Genomic DNA, 16546 nt, shown 5'->3' with positions numbered 1-16546 from the left:
AAGGTTTGCTGTAGGTCAGAATTGATTTGACAGCACACAATTATTATTGTTTTGTCTGATCTATTGATCGTAATAAAGGAATTGAAATTATTATTGTTGTTATTTTAGAACTAGTTCACCTGTTAGTCTAAAGAACTTGCATTTCCTTGTTTGAGAAGACTGCTGGAAGCTGTTTTATGAGGGGCTGATGACAATGCCATTGTCCACTGATGATTTGTTTTCTTTTTCTTTTCCTTTTTCTTTTTAGTGCCTTGAACATGGACAACGCAGGTCCAGAAATACATTAATCCCGGAGCAATTCAGTTCCAGAGAGTCATTAATGTGAACAATTTATCTTGCAATTGGAGTTCACAGGATATTGTTTCTTAATGGACCACTTATACATTATCAAAAAGGAGGGCAAGAGGGTGCACTTATTTGTATAAAATTGTGTATGCTAAAATATAGGTACAGATGTGAGATTAGAAATATTTACTGTAATAGAAAATGAATTACGAATCATCTCACGGGGGGGGGGGGGGATAGTCTCTGGATGACTCACTTCAGTGGCTGCAGAGTTTGAACATGCCCAAAATATTACTTTGAGAATTTTCATGTTGAAAACACAATGGTTTTGGTGACATCTGGATGAGGTGGTACAGTTCCCAAAACCCATGTAGTCCTAAATAGTCCATGCAAATAAAGCTTGGGTCATTTATACTCATAGTATGTTTTATAGAGAAGTGCTCCCTCAAGGGGTAAAATGTCTGTTCTACTGCAAAATATCTGTTGATTCTGCATCTTGCATTTAGAATCTTTTCTACTGCAACTAGTCATTAGAAAGTAACCACATGCTTAATGTGTAAGGTTGGCTGGTTGGGCATATATCTCTCATTGGAGGGTAGAAAACAGCTATTTAGAGAGAAGACCCATCTAGTCTGGTTTGACCCAGTATTTCAGCACCTAAATGGAATTCTTTCATCTGATCTTCGAATGTATTGTGTTTCTTGCAGATCCAATATATTATGAAATACTAAAAATCGTTGAATAAATTCACCGAACACCATGACATGGCTCTTCTTGCATTTTCCTTTTCACATGACTTATGCAACAAGAACCCAAGAATGGATGAACCAAACAGATTTCCCAGAATTCATTCTCTTCGGATTTACTGATATTTCTGAACTGCAGATCCTACTCTTTTGGGTGTTTCTCCTTATCTACTTTGCAACCATAGCTGGAAACCTTCTAATAATTGTTCTTATTGCATGTGATCAGAATCTTCATTCCCCCATGTATTTCTTCCTGGTGATCCTTTCTTGCTTGGAGATCGTCTATAGCTCAACTATTCTACCCAGAATGCTGTGCAGTTTCCTGACAGGAAAAAAGACAATTTCTCTTCAGGGCTGTTTTCTGCAATATTATTTCTTTGGCTCTCTGGTAGGATCAGAATGTTACCTGTTGGCTGCTATGTCTTATGACCGGTATTTAGCCATTTGTAAGCCTCTTCATTACTCTACCTTAATGAATAATATTGTCTGTATGCAGTTTATAGTGGGATCATGTATGCTCTGTTTTATCCTTAACTCTGTGACAACCTATCTCATGTCCCAGTTATCATTTTGTGGCCCTCCCATTCTTGACCATTTCTTTTGTGACTTCACCCCAGTGATTAAGCTTGCCTGTGGTGATACTCAAAAGATGGAATTAATGGCTTTCATTCTCTCTCCCTTAATAGCTCTTGTCCCATTTCTTTTGACTTTGATGTCTTATAGTTTGATCATTTCTACTATCCTGAGAATTCCATCCAACATTGGGAGACAAAAGGCCTTCTCTACTTGCTCATCTCATCTCACCATAGTGACCATTTTTTACGGAACCCTCCTCATTGTCTACATGCTTCCAAAAACCAACATTCTGAAAGATCTGAATAAAATATTCTCTGTCTTTTATACAGTTTTAACTCCCATTGTCAATCCCATTGTATACTGTCTAAGAAATAGAGAAGTGAAGGAAGCTTTAAGTAAACACACATCTCAGTTCTTTAGTTTTCCAAGAAGTATTTTTAGCAGGCACTCTAGACTAGAATGAGATAGGAGTTGTGGATGTAACTGGAGTTTCAAACTGTATTTGCTTTATAGACTTGTTGAAAAAGAAAATAACCTTTTTAGTTGTTCAGATTGTAAAACTCCTATTGAAATAAATTTATTTGGATCAAACCCCCTGTATTGTGTGTCTATATTGCTCCATTGGTTCTGCATAAAGAATAAATCTGGTTTTCTAATTTGCCTGATGAGCAGGTTCAGATTGGTTAAAGGTGTGGCCAAATATGATCAATAAGGATCTGCAAATTTATCTAACCTTAATAAATAATGTATACTAATAATAGTATATGCAAATTGTGTTTTGAATATATATGAAAAAATATATGTATTATAGAACTAGCTTCATTTGGGATTGAAGCCCATTAGTTCCTCCCCAGTCTTAATGCTCTATTTCTCTTCCTCCTCAACCCCAGTTTTTTTTAACAGTGCTGTATTTTTTATCCTCCGAAACTATACTTCACTTAAACTAGTACTGCACCCAGTGCTAAGCTCTATTGTCTGTCACTTCCACTTACAAAGAAACAAATGTATTGATCCAGTTATTACAGTTACAAGAACGTTATTTCCAGTCTAAATGGTTTGACAGATTCTTATTTTGTGTTACAGCATTTCATCAGGCAAACTGCACACCCTTTTTGGAAATTATTGATTATAGGAGTCATTGCAAAATAAAGCAAACTTGACATAACCCTAGTGAAAAACAGATGGACTGCTCCATTTGTTGCTGGGAAAAATATATATATCTTCTATCTGAAGTTTATCTGACATACATTACTGGAGTGTCCAACAAATATCTATGACCAGGCGCTGCTAAAAGTGAATTACTACTGAGCCCAGTTAGGGAAAGAACTCTAAAATATACCCAGCCCAGTTAATTAGGCTAAATACTCAGTGGGGTTCCTGAATTTGTTTATAGCTCTTATTATCATTTTGGAGATGCCTTAGGATTAAATAAACCTGCTTCTGGATTTTTGAGATGTAACCACCAGGTTAGCTACCTTAGATGGAAAAGCAGTAGTATTCCCACCAATTGTCACATATCTAGCTCTGATTAGCCAAAAGCCTGTCTCCCACCCACTCACATGCACAATGGCTGAAAGCTGGCTTTCTATACCATTATCACAAGCAGGTATCCATTACCCCTTATTTGTGTGTGTGTAAGTCCTGGTGTTTCATCCTACATGATTCTGCTCAATATTTTGAAGACCTTTTGGGACAAACAATACTAAATTTCTAAAATGAATTTCTCAAGTTATTTCAGTTCATTCTAACCTATCACCAATTATTTTATCCATGAGCATCTGGTTGGTAGATTGTACTTAACACAACTAAAGACCACTGACATTTCTATGCAATCTGAGAGGGGAAAGATATTACCATAGCTTCATTCCACCATCACCCAGCATGAATGTAGAATACTCTATTGTTCAGATTCACACGAAATGATCCCTTGCTTAATAGTACTCCAGACCTACCCTAATTTTCATATTGAAATTATCCAGTTTTACCTCTTCATCAAACATCTGATCATCTATTGCATGGAAGGACCAGGGCGATACCAAACAGGATCATTCACTTCTTATGACAAAGTTCAATGCCAAAGCAACAAGCATGAATGGACATTGTTTTCCCCCTTCTTTTTCTTTTATAAACTCTTATTGAGAGGGTAGGACAATGAGGAATGAAACATGTTCATTGGCATTAACTTTTTTCCTAAGCAAGTATGCTGAGACCTCTTCATGCCCATATTATACAGAATACAGAAAGATAAAACTGAAACGAACAGCAGCTGATCCTCAGAAACAAATAACTTAGATAATGATTGAGAATTAAATAATTACAAGATGCAAAAAAATACTGACTAGAGATGGGCATGGACTGGGAAAATGGTGGTTCATGATGGTCCAAGGTTTGTCATTATTCACAAACCATGAACTTTTATGAATCTTCTGACAAAATGAACTGTTTTGTGGTTCATGCAGTTTTGGATTTTGGGGAGTTGGTAAAATGGCCTCTGAGTGAGCTAGAGATGCCAAGCTCACAGTGAGTTTTCAGACAATTCTCCTCCCCACCCCCTCCAGATTTGTCACAGATTGGATATAGGCATCCAAATTATAGCGCCCCTCCAAAGCAGGTCCCTCCATGAAAGTGCTCTTTAGCAACAGGCTGAAGAAGAATAAATATCAAGCACTGTACATTGCATGGTCTCTGGTTCCCTCTAAAAGTCAGTTCTGATACCTACATCCTGGAAATATGTATAAATATACATTTCTGGGGGTTTTTTGGGGGAGAGTTTACCCCAAAATTGTCAGGCAGAAGATAAATGAATCAGTGGACAGTGGTCCCATGGATGGGGGGGAATCCTACTGTACTTTTGGTCAAAGTTTCAGCTAGCTATCCCATCCACTATGCTTGATATTCCATTCCACCTCTCCCCCAGTTTTCAGTTCCTGCCCAGCTGTCATCATGCTGAATAGGAACCAACCATTTTCATTCCTCATTGGATTGTCTCGCTCCCTGAATGTTTTTTTCTCCACAGTTTTTTTTTAAATTAACCAGCAAATATTGGGATTTCCCCTATGTTAATAGATCTTGATGGCCTCATTTTGGACCTAATCTGTCTCAGCACTGAATGCCTATATTAATTTCTGGAGAGAATGATGCCCCTTTCATGTCTCCTGAAAAGACAAAAAGGTTAAAGTGTGTTTATGTGTGTCTGTGTGCCTATCTGAATGAAAATCTAGGTCAAATAGGGACAGAGGCAGATTTTGGCAGTGCAGAAAATAAGATAGAAAAAGAATGGAAAAGCAAGTGCTGGTTGAAGGATAGAGGCATCTTGGGAGTTCTGCTCTCTAGAGTAGAATACCCATGTCCTTTGTTTCTACTCTTTTTTCTGTCCGTATATTTGGAAATTAAGAAGTTATTGCAAAGCATCTTCAAGAGTCTCCAGAGTTCTTCAAATTATCCTGAAAGTTGGTCCCCCTTCTAGGGAATTATAGGTTTTGTTATTGTTCCATACAGGCAATCTCAAGTGTTACACTGACTTCATTAAAGACAAACCAAAGAAGAGATGGAGATTGTGCTTCCCCAGTGACATAGAGAGTCAAGAGGGCTTTTGCTGTTCAGATATAACGTTTACTGCTCTACCCTGGCATGTGCATGCTTCCTTTTATACTTGAAAGCCTAGCAAGTCACCTTCCCATTTTACCCATCCAGTAACACACCTTTAGAGAGAAGACTGAACAGTTTTACATGTCACAGATGGAAGAAAGAAAAGATTCTATGTTGGCATAATCTCCTGAAAAAAGGACTTCCTTCAGAGCATACTGCAAGATCAGAAGCCACCATCAAGTTCTTGTCTACAAGCCACAGTAGAAAGGTTAGAAAATTTGAATGCTGCCTCCAATCATTGTATTTGTATGTATGTGTGCAAACTCCACAATAGATTTGACAACACATTTTACTTTGGCCAGTACTCAGTAACACTACTATATGGCCTGCAGATTTTCATGAAGAGCAAACAAATGTATTGCCTCCTTGCTGAAAGTAAGATATTTCTTTAGTTGTCTGTCACTAAAATGCCAACAAATCTCGATATCTTCTTGACAGGAATCTTAAATTCTACCTTTTAACACACACACACACACACAAACACACACACACACAAACACACATACACACACACCCTGCTGAAATTATTGAAGCCCTTTAAAAAGTGTTGGTTTTGCAGTAGCAATGAAGAATGAGACAGAGATTACTCATTTCATACTTAAGGGCCTAACAGATCAACAAGAGCTTCGGAACATTCTGTTTTCTCTTTTCTTAGTGCTTTACTTAGTAACTGTGTTGGGCAATGGGACTATTGTCAGTGTGGTGGCGGCAGAGACCCACCTTCACACCCCTATGTATTTCTTTCTCAGTAACCTCTCTTGCCTGGACATTTGCTACTCTACAGTCATCCTTCCCAAAATGTTATCTGGCCTTCTCAGAGCCCATCACATAATCTCCTTTGCTGGATGCATCACCCAACTGCATTTCTTCCATTTCCTAGGCAGCAGTGAAGCTATACTTTTAACTGTCATGGCTTATGATCGCTACGTCGCCATATGCAACCCTCTACGCTATTCAATCATCATGTGTACACGGAACTGTGTTCTACTGGCAGCTGCCACTTGGACGACAGGTTTCTTTCATGCTCTGATGCATGCAATCATGACTTCCCAACTTCATTTCTGTGGCCCCAATTTCATTCAGCACTTCTTCTGTGACATCAAGCCAGTACTGAGATTGGCCTGCAGTAGCACAAGACTCAACCTCAGTCTCCTCAATATTGTCACCGTCTTAATTGCCATGACTACTTTCTTCCTAACACTCTTTTCCTACCTCTACATTATCTCCTTCCTTCTACTGAAGGTCAAGTCAAACAGCAAAAGATGGAAGGCCTTCTCCACCTGCAGTTCCCATCTAACAGTTGTAGGTTTGCTGTATGTGCCAGTACTGTTTAACTACATTCGCTCCTCATCAAGAGAGTCACCGCAAGTAGACATGATAGCCACCCTCATGTACAGTGTAGTCACTTCTGTTTTGAATCCTTTGATCTACACCTTGAGGAATCAAGATATGAAATCAGCCATCCGGAAATGCCTGGGTAGACTCATCTCTCCAGAGATATGAACAATGGTGCAGACTCTGTGACATAGTTTGTAATGCCTTAATTTCATGGAGAAAAATGACAAGTGAAAAGCAAAGATTGAGGGGAAAATGATAACAAGAAGGATAGGCTTTCTGATATTGGGAAACACATGAGAATAGAGGAGAAGGGAACGTAAATACATAGGTTTGTTTTCATTCTGTGAAACAGTCTCTTTTCTATGCATCAGCAACTCAGGAGGTAAAAAAAAGACTTTTGTGGTAGAGTGACGAGGTGAAAAGTAGTAGAGGAGCCCACTATGTGTAGAACAAAGACTTTCAGGTGAAAGTTGTATGACAAACTATGTTTGATGTGTTCCCGATTTTTTAAATCCATTGATGGTGCCGCAGTCTTCTTTTCTTTTACGTCTACCTTCTGCAATGGTTTGTGGTTTGTACTTGCTACATTTTATATCAATGATAGTGAAATGTGTGTTTCTTGTTAGTATGTTATCTTAAACTAAGCTGGAAAAGCCTCCCACCCACCACCTCCTCAGGCCATCATTAAGAAAATCAATTGTACACCCTACTTTGATGAGTAAAAAATTATCCAGAACTCATGGGGATTATAATCCTGATAATCTGATTGGATATTAGCTATGTTATATTTTGAAGATATTACACCTGTATCTTTTTTCCTTTTCAGCTGTTTGATGTTTTAATATATAAGCCAAGCCTGTAGAAATCTTCTCCCAATTCAGATATACCTTTGAGTATATCTGTGAAGCTTCTCAGTCATCCAGGTGAGGTTATCTGAAAGTTGAGTCATGGCAAATGGACTTCTTTCTTCTTAGGTTGAAACATTTTGCTACTCATCCAAGTAGCTTCTTCAGTCTGAGGAGAGTTTGGTAGGAGGTCCCTGATATATCCTCCATGTTGGTTTCACTTCCCCTAGAAGACTGGGGGTGTGTGTGAGTGAAAATCCTTCTAACGAGCCTGGTCATACCTGGGGGAAGTAAAACCAAAGTGGAGGATATATCAGGGATCTTCTACCAAACTCTCCTCAGACTGAGGAAACTACTTGGATGAGTAGAAAAATGTTTCAGACTAACAAGAAAGAAGTCCAGTTGCCATGACTTAACTTCCAGAGTCCCTGTGAGTGTTATGGGGCTTACTCCCTGGTAGATTTGTGTTAGTCTGCAGTATTAAAGTGTACTCTTATGCACCAATAATTAGAAATGAGTTCCTGCGTGAGTCTAAATTTAAATGGAACTGTATAATTGCATATTTAATTCTCCCAAGTACTGGACATGCTGCTGTTTTCAGGAATCTTCCACATCATATTTATGTTTCACTAGAAAGGAGAGGGAGCACAATCAGCTGGATAGGCAACATCAGATAAATTGTTGTGTTTGGGGTTAAATGAACTGCCGAGTCTTCGGTTCTGTAAAATATTCCAGTTCTCAAGGCATATGCCTCTGTCTCCTACTCTTAGATGCCTTATTTCCACACTGCCCTAGTATCATAAGTAAGTGCTACTGAATCCACATACCTGGCTTCCATTAAATTCATTCAAAATGCTGATTCCAGTGTTAAAGCCAGGAGAGAGAGAAATATTTTTATAATTATCTCAACATAATGATTTGTTTTATTTCAGAGGAAGATGAGATCTCCTATTGGAGGTCTATAAAGTCATTTTAACAGATCACGAAACTCATCACAGATCGTCTTCTAACAGAATTGTACAGATGAGGTGAATCTATCTATTATGGCATGATTAAATCTGAAGCTCACATGTGCAAGAATTCTATGAAGAGATTTGGTCTTGAAATGAAAGTTTTACTGAAATATAAAAGTTTGTCAAATTCATCTTTTCCAGGTGAGGTTATCTTACACACTTGAGAAAAGAATTTAGAACATATTGTAGATTATTTCTTTCCATAAATAAGAAAGGAAAGGAAATCAAAGAGAAAGAAGATTCAGAATATTTTCAAATGTGGAGTCTGTTCTATCAATAGTTAGAAATGTGGTGTAGATATTAGGCCTAATCTGTATTAACAAATGAATATAGGTTGAACCATATATCATGATGTTTAATAAGCACAGATTGATTTTATTAATTAAAAAAGAGAAACAACAACAACAACAACAACAACAACAACAACAACAACAGCAACAGCAACAGCAACAGCAACAGCAACAGCAACAGCAACAACAAAAACCTTCCTGTGAATTCTTATGTTCATATAGAAATTGCACAGGAAAAAGAGTAACAGAATATCCAGTAATACACATTGTTCAATGTCTCTTTGTGAATTGAATGCTTCCTTCATCATTGTGGTTCTTGTAGTTAGAGGAATAGAGTAAATAAAAAGAAACAGTATATCCATCACAGAAACAGTGATGATTAGACCTCCATCACTTAGAACAGAGATGGGGACTCATGGCTGAAGCATATATGATCAAATTTCCTTTCCCATCCTCCATAGCCATTGTGATCAATTGTGAGACTGCACAGAAGTAAAGCTGAAAAGTGTCCATGGTGGCCCACCCCAAACTAGAGGCACCTTCTGGCAATACATTTATCTGGCAAATTTTATTACTGGTACCCTGTTATCATGTGCTATCAAATCAGTTCTGACTTATCTTAATCATGTGTTATCAAATCAGCTCTGACATTTTTCAGGGTCTTCCAAGTAGAGAATACACAGAAGTGATTTATCATTTCCTTCTTCTGGGGCTGCCCTGGGGCTGTGCAACTTGCCAATAGCCACTCAGGATGACTACTCACAGGAGAGGATCAAACTCACAACCTCTGGCTCTGCAGCCAGAGACCAAATAAAATACACATTGTTCTATTATATTATTTATTTAGGGTTTTTTAAATGGAAGTTGCCCTGCCTATTGAAAATACAAAATTTCTGATGGAATGTTATGGTTAGTTAGTTAGGCATCCTTCAGTCTAGAAAGACTATGGTACCGTGCTCTGTATGGAGGACTTGGTGCAGCGTCTAGTGTGGCTGAGAAGGCCAATTCAAGAGTGACAATCCCTTCCACACTGAGGACAAATCCAATCTGTCCCCTGTCCAGCTCCCTGGTTTTGCTGCTTTTGTGACTTCCTCTTTGCCTCAGCCTGCTGGGCAGGGGTCTCTTCAAATTGGGAGAGGCTGTGATGCAGTGCCTGCCTCCAGGCTGAACGCTCAGATGTCAGGGTTTCCCATCTGTTGAGGTCTATTTCTAAGGCCTTCAGATCTCGCTTGCAGATGTCCTTGTAACGCAGTTGTGGTCTCCCTCTGGGGCGCTTTCCCTGCACTAGTTCTCCATACAGGAGATCCTTTGGAATCCGACCATCAGCCATTCTCACGACGTGCCCAAGCCAACGTAGTCGTCGTTATGGTATGGATGTGTTAAATCGGTAAATAAAAACAAAATGGAATCTTGGGTTTTGGATTTCTGTTTCATGGTCTGATTCCAAACCTGCACGATCATCAGTAAGAATTAAGTACTATTAAATCAATTTAAATCATGGTGGTGCTCTGAAGAATTTTTTTAAAAAGGTATAGAGTACTCAGAAGTGGTTTATCATTCCCTTCTACAGTGAATACTCTGGGACTGTGTAGTTTCTCTAACAGCACAAAGTCTGGCTCTTCTTCTAAAAGCCACCTTGGAGAATAAAATTCCCAGGATGCAGTTCACTAAGCTATTCAGCCAGTTAATAAAATTGTAATCAATCAATAAATAAATCTTGATATAGTTATCAAGAAAAAGTGATGTGAGTGGCATGTGTAATTTAACAGATTTATAAGAGACAGGAAAAGAAAAGCAGGGTTTATATGCTGCATGATTTAAAAATCATGTAAACTCAATACTTCGTAAGAAAAATGAAGTCCATCTTTGTCAGACTGCAGATCACTAAGACATACAAAAGAGAAGAAGAGACAGAGGAAGAAAAACTCAGGTTTATGCCCCCACTGCTGATGGTTGAGGACTTGCCTCAGTGTAAAATGGTAGATTTGTAGCCTGTGGAACTCTCTACTCGAACACCATATGCTCTTTAGGGAGATTTGGTCATGACATGCCCAATCAGCACACTTTCTAAAATATGCCCACTAGGCTGGGCCTATTTGACAAAATGAAGTGTGCCATGTTTGAAACCCACTCAGTTCTGGATCATACATAGGAAAATATCACAAGAAGAAAAAGCTAATCTTGATGAGAAAGGCAGTCTTGTGAGATTTTTGGGGGGAGGAGGAAACAAATATTTAACATCAAGGAAGGTGTTCTGATGCATTCTTATATGACCCATTCAGATGAGAAGAGTACAAGTAATGAGTCCCTCTGTATCTGTAATCACTAGCCTCACTGGACTTAGGGTGTACCCTTTCATGGCTGACTAGGTGCCTGGTAGCCCAAATTCAAGTGTATCATATTGGCTACCCAATCTGTCTGAACATACAGAGGCATCCAGACCAAAGCTTTTCCTCATAATACTTTTCCAGGAAGTCCAGGTGTGTGTGTATGTGTGTGTGTGTGTGTGTGCATTTGTATTGTGTGTTTGTGAAAAAAAACATATAAGTCAAAAAGGAGTAGAGATACCTTTTGGGAATGCAAAAATTGCAAGACTGAAAATCAATGAAAATGGCAGCAGCTTGTCAATGTAGGAAGACACCATACGGGTTCATAGCTGATCTGGAGTAAAACATTCAGTGCCTCCATGCTTCCTCATGTGCTCTGTTTAGAGAGGGGCATGAATCAGAAAAATGGTAATTTGTTTTGATTCATGATTCATCAAGGTCGATGAATCATGAATTACAAATTTATGGGTTGTTTTCCTGACAAATTGATGAATTGATTCATCATTCTTTTTACTTTAAAACCCTATAAAATAGCCCCCAAGCACCTAGAGACACTCAAAGTGAAGAGTACCTTCCACTGACTCTCCTCCAGAAGACCTGTGAGGATGGTGAAGTTTGGGTTTCAGACATCCAAGTTATATACACAAAAAGAGGGCCCACCCCGGCTAAGTTTTCTCCAGGCACCTAGAGACACCAAAATCACAGTGAAACTTCCCCTGACCCTCCTCTATAATCCCTCCAAATTTGGGGAAGATTTGTTTCAGTCATCCTAGTTATACACACACACAACGTGGCTCACCCTGGGAAAGTGCCATTTATCAATGGGTTTGGGGAAATCCAGTCTTCACCAAACTGTGAGATATTGTAGAGGAGAGTCGAGGGGAGCTACTAGTTAGTTTTGGTGTCTCTGGGGTGCTGGGGGGCATTATATAGCCCAACAAATTGACACATCAAAAATTCCTAAAAACTCTTCAATGCATATTTGCTTGGAGAGCATTGATTCATACAAAGCAAATTGATAAATTAGCAATTTTTGAACGCATTTGATGATTTGTGCTTTAATTCATGCCCATCTCTATTTCTGTGGTTCTATTGCTAAATAGAACAACTCTTTAGCTAACTAACATTAACCTGGCTGTCGTGAAATCACTATAAGAATCTCCAGTGTTCAGCAGTCTTCATAATTATATTCATTGCTGTTTTCCATCCCAGAGATTATTGTTTTGGTGTTCTTCTACCTAAGTAATCTCGAGTGATTCATGAACTTCATTAGAGAAATCGAGGAGGACATGTACTTTCCTCAGGTGTACAGCAAGTCAGGATGCTTAAATGAACCCCAGAAATGTCGTGAAACAGACCTTCCCATTTTATGTGTTCAGTCGCACACCTTTGAAGAGAAGAGAGAATAGAACTGCAGGCATTTGATGACAAAAATAGAAGATTATTTGGAGACATACCATCTAGCATAATAGACTTTCTGCTGGGCACATCACAAAGATGAAAGATAACAATTCACCATGATGTCCCTCTCCTCAAAACACAAGAAAATAAAAAAGGACCTTTGTATACATTGCCTTTTCATTGCATTTGGGCTTAAGGATACAAAACCTATAGAGGATCACATCCCAGTTTCTTAATTTGGCAAACAGAGATTCATAGTGTTCTCTGTCCTACAGAGACTTTGTGCAGAATTAAATTGTGCCAGAAACATATTGCTTTCTGATGTGTTTCACTACTTCTCTGTCAATGAAGTATCCCTTTTGGATTTATTCTTTTCTTAATATGGATTTTTCATTCTTTTCTAAAGAGATATTTAGAGTATATTGTTGCTGCTATTTTTTAAAATGATGGTATTGCAGCAGCAATGAAAAATCAGACAGAGATTTGTCATTTCATACTTAAGGGCCTAACAGATCAACAAGAGCTTCGGAACATTCTGTTTTCTCTTTTCTTGGTGCTTTATTTAGTAACTGTGTTGGGCAATGCGACTATTGTGAGTGTGGTGGTGGCAGAAACCCACCTTCACACCCCTATGTATTTCTTTCTCAGCAACCTCGCTTGCCTGGACATTTGCTACTCTACAGTCATCCTTCCCAAAATGTTGTCTGGCCTTCTCAGAGCTCATCAAAGAATCTCCTTTGCTGGATGCATCATCCAACTGCATTTCTTCCATTTCCTAGGCAGCAGTGAAGCTATTCTTTTAGCTGTCATGGCTTATGATCGCTACATCGCCATATGCTACCCTCTACGCTATCCAGTCATCATGTGTACATGGAAGTGTATTCTACTGGCAGCCACTACTTGGGCCCTAGGCTTCTTTCATGCTCTGATGCATGCAGTTATGACTTCCCAAATTCATTTCTGTGGCCCCAATTTCATTCAGCACTTCTTCTGTGACATCAAGCCAGTACTGAAGTTGGCCTGCAGTAGCACAAGACTCAACCTCAGTCTCCTGAACATTGTCACAGGCTCAATTGTCATCATCCCTTTCCTGGTAACATTACTTTCCTACTTCTACATTATTTCCTTCCTTCTACTGAAGGTCAAGTCAAACAGCAAAAGATGGAAAGCCTTCTCCACCTGCAGTTCTCATCTAACAGTTGTAGGTTTGCTGTATGTACCAGTATTGTTCAATTACCTTCCCTCATCTTCTGAAGGCTCACCAAAGAGAGACATGATAGCCACCCTCATGTACAGTGCAGTTACTTCAGTTTTGAATCCATTGATCTACACCTTGAGGAATCAAGATATGAAATCAGCCATCCAGAAATGCCTGGATAGACTCATCTATCCAAGGATATGAACAATGGTGCGAACTGTGTGGCATGAATTCTAATTCTTTAATGATGGAGAAAAAGAAGCAAGTAAAAAGATCCAGAGAAAAGGAACAATGAGAATGGTATGTTGTCTACTCTTAGGAAATGTGTGGGGAAAGAAGAGATATGAAAATAAATTGACAAGTTTATTTTCATTCTATGAAAGCATCTCTTTTCTGTGTGTCAGCAGCACAGGAGGTGGAAGGACTTTTGTGGTGAGTGGCCAGATAAAAAATAGGAGTGGAGTCCTCTATGCTTAATAGATGTATAGAATGTCTTTCAGCAGGTGAAGTATGTATAGCATATTCTGCCTAATGCTCTTCCCATTTCTCACATTCATTAAAGGTTCAGCAGTCCTCTTTTTCTTCTTTTATTCCTACTGACATGCAGTTTGTATTGACTATATATTTATACCACTGAAACTGAATCAGATCATGTGTGCCTTCCTTGTTTATATGTCATCTGAAACTAAGTTAGTTCAGGCCATCAATTAAAAAAATCAGTTCTATGCCATTCTTTTATTAATAAAATAAAAAGTCTTCAAAAGCACATGGGTTTTATAATTCTGATAATCTGGATGTATAATAGCCATATTCTATATTCTGATTCTATGAAGATATTAAACCTGAATCCCTTTCCTTTTCAACTATTTATTGTTAGCCTATTGAAATCTACTCCTAATTCAGTCCTTCAGAGTGTTACAGGGTTTACTTTCTGGCTTTATTTTTTTTTATTATAGGTCAGCAATTTTACAGTGTAAAATGCACCAGTACTCAGAAATTGGAGAAATTGATGTTTGAGGTTTAATGGGTTGCTATAAAACATTTCATTCTAATACTGTTTCTCTCTCCTTCTCTTAGTAGTAGTAGTTTAGTCGTTTAGTCGTGTCCGGCTCTTCGTGACCCCATGGACAGAGCACGCCAGGTCCTCCTATTCTCCACTGCCTCCCGGAGTTGTGTCAAATTCATCTTGGTTGCTTTGCAGACACTGTCCAGCCATCTCATCCTCGGTCGTCCCCTTCTCCTCTTGCCGTCACACTTTCCCAACATCAGGGTCTTTTCCAAGGATTCTTCTCTTCTCATGAGATGGCCAAAGTATTGGAGCCTCAGCTTCAGGATCTATCCTTCCAGGGAGCGCTTAGGGTTGATTTCCTTCAAAATGGATAGGTTTGTTCTCTTTGCAGTCCAGGGGACTCTCAAGAGTCTCCTCCAGCACCACAATTCAAAGGCATCAATTCTTTGGTGGTCTGCTTTCTTTATGGTCCAGCTCTCACTTCCATACATCACGACATCTCTTAGATGCTTTCAAGTCAGACTTCTTTCCACACAGTCCTTATATCGTAAGTACTACTGAATCCATAGAGTATCATTGAATCCAGTAATATTTACTCATGAATTCAGTACTATTTACTCATTGCAGTGTTAAATTCAGGAGAGAGACAGAACAGGATTCGAATCCCCACTTGGCCATGGAAACTCACTGGGGGGAACTGGTAAACCCATTCCTTAGAATATCTCTTATTCTGAAAGCCCTATTAAGGTCGCTATAAGTCAGTTCTGACTGGGCAGCACTGAACACACACAACGTGCTTAGTCTTACCTCAGTACTTCCAGGAAGGGATGGTGAAGTTTCCCATTGGATCTCTAAAAGATTGAAAAGTCATTTAAATAATTGGGTAACTCACAGCGGATCATCTTTAAACCTACTTGTACAGGGGAGGTGAATCTTTTTGTTCATGAGACATGACATGCTCAAAACCCAAAGATCACATTACCTTACCCTTGTAACAAAACCTCACATGCTCAAGAATTCTATGGAGAGATTTAGTCTTCGATCTTTTGTTTTTATTTTTTGGTCCAAATTATAGTTCTGTTGAAAGATAAGGTTTGCCAAAGACAACTTTTCCTGACCATCAAGGATACCAAATTTCTAATGGAATGATATCATATGGAGAGTTTAAACAGCTAAATAAAAATGAAACAAAATGTTAGCCTTCTGTTTCATGGTGTAATTCATAACCTGCACCATCTTTTGACCAGTAGATTACATAATTGACAATTAAGTGCTATCAGATCTATTCAGAGTTATGGTGGTCCTTTGAGGGATTTTTTTAAAAAGGTATAGAGTGCTCAGAAGTGGTTTACCATTCCATTCTTCAGTGGATACTCCTGGACTATGCAACTTGCCCAAGACCACAAAGACTGACTCAGCTCACTAAGCTATCCAACCAGCTATAACATTGTAATCCATTCATCCATCCATCCATCCATCCATCCATCCATCCATCCATCCATCCATCCATCCATCCATCCATCCATCCATCCATCCATCCATCCATCCATCCATCCATCCATCCATCCATCCATCCATCCATCTATCTATCTATCTATCTATCTATCTATCTATCTATCTATCTATCTATCTATCTATCTATCTATCTATCTATCTATCTATCTATCTATCTATCTATCTATCTATCTATCTATCTATCTATCTATCTATCTATCTATCTATCTATCTATCTAAGAATAGTTCCACGAAAATGCTCTATGAATGGCAAGTATTATTGACAGATTTATAAGAGGCAAATTAAGAAAAGTTCTTGCATGCTGCATGATAATAAATTGGATTTTATTAACATAAGGGAGCAAGGTACAAGGAA

The 16546-nt window shown here is 38.7% G+C and overlaps 3 protein-coding genes across 3 annotated transcripts; all 3 read left to right on the top strand.

Moving 5' to 3' along the window:
• The first annotated feature begins 102 nt into the window (after positions 1 to 102).
• Positions 103 to 3939, top strand: LOC144583687 (olfactory receptor 6B1-like). Its single transcript, XM_078378057.1, has one exon. The coding sequence runs from the start codon at positions 1045 to 1047 to the stop codon at positions 2068 to 2070; it is 1026 nt and encodes a 341-aa protein (XP_078234183.1). The 5' UTR covers positions 103 to 1044; the 3' UTR covers positions 2071 to 3939.
• Positions 3453 to 6758, top strand: LOC110091053 (olfactory receptor 12D1-like). Its single transcript, XM_020815028.3, has one exon. The coding sequence runs from the start codon at positions 5820 to 5822 to the stop codon at positions 6756 to 6758; it is 939 nt and encodes a 312-aa protein (XP_020670687.3). The 5' UTR covers positions 3453 to 5819.
• LOC110091054 (olfactory receptor 12D1-like) lies at positions 4500 to 14490 on the top strand. Its single transcript, XM_078378058.1, has one exon. The coding sequence runs from the start codon at positions 12933 to 12935 to the stop codon at positions 13869 to 13871; it is 939 nt and encodes a 312-aa protein (XP_078234184.1). The 5' UTR covers positions 4500 to 12932; the 3' UTR covers positions 13872 to 14490.
• The last annotated feature ends 2056 nt before the right edge of the window (positions 14491 to 16546 follow it).

This window comes from Pogona vitticeps, chromosome 6 (genome assembly GCF_051106095.1).
Source record: "Pogona vitticeps strain Pit_001003342236 chromosome 6, PviZW2.1, whole genome shotgun sequence".
NCBI lineage: Eukaryota > Metazoa > Chordata > Lepidosauria > Squamata > Agamidae > Pogona > Pogona vitticeps.
This window is presented reverse-complemented; position numbering and strand designations above follow the sequence as displayed.

Excerpts from the sequence above, each read along its gene's own strand:
- LOC110091053 (XM_020815028.3), top strand. The coding sequence starts at position 5,820 with ATGAAGAATGAGACAGAGATTACTCATTTCATACTTAAGGGCCTAACA.
- LOC144583687 (XM_078378057.1), top strand. The coding sequence starts at position 1,045 with ATGACATGGCTCTTCTTGCATTTTCCTTTTCACATGACTTATGCAACA.
- LOC110091054 (XM_078378058.1), top strand. The coding sequence starts at position 12,933 with ATGAAAAATCAGACAGAGATTTGTCATTTCATACTTAAGGGCCTAACA.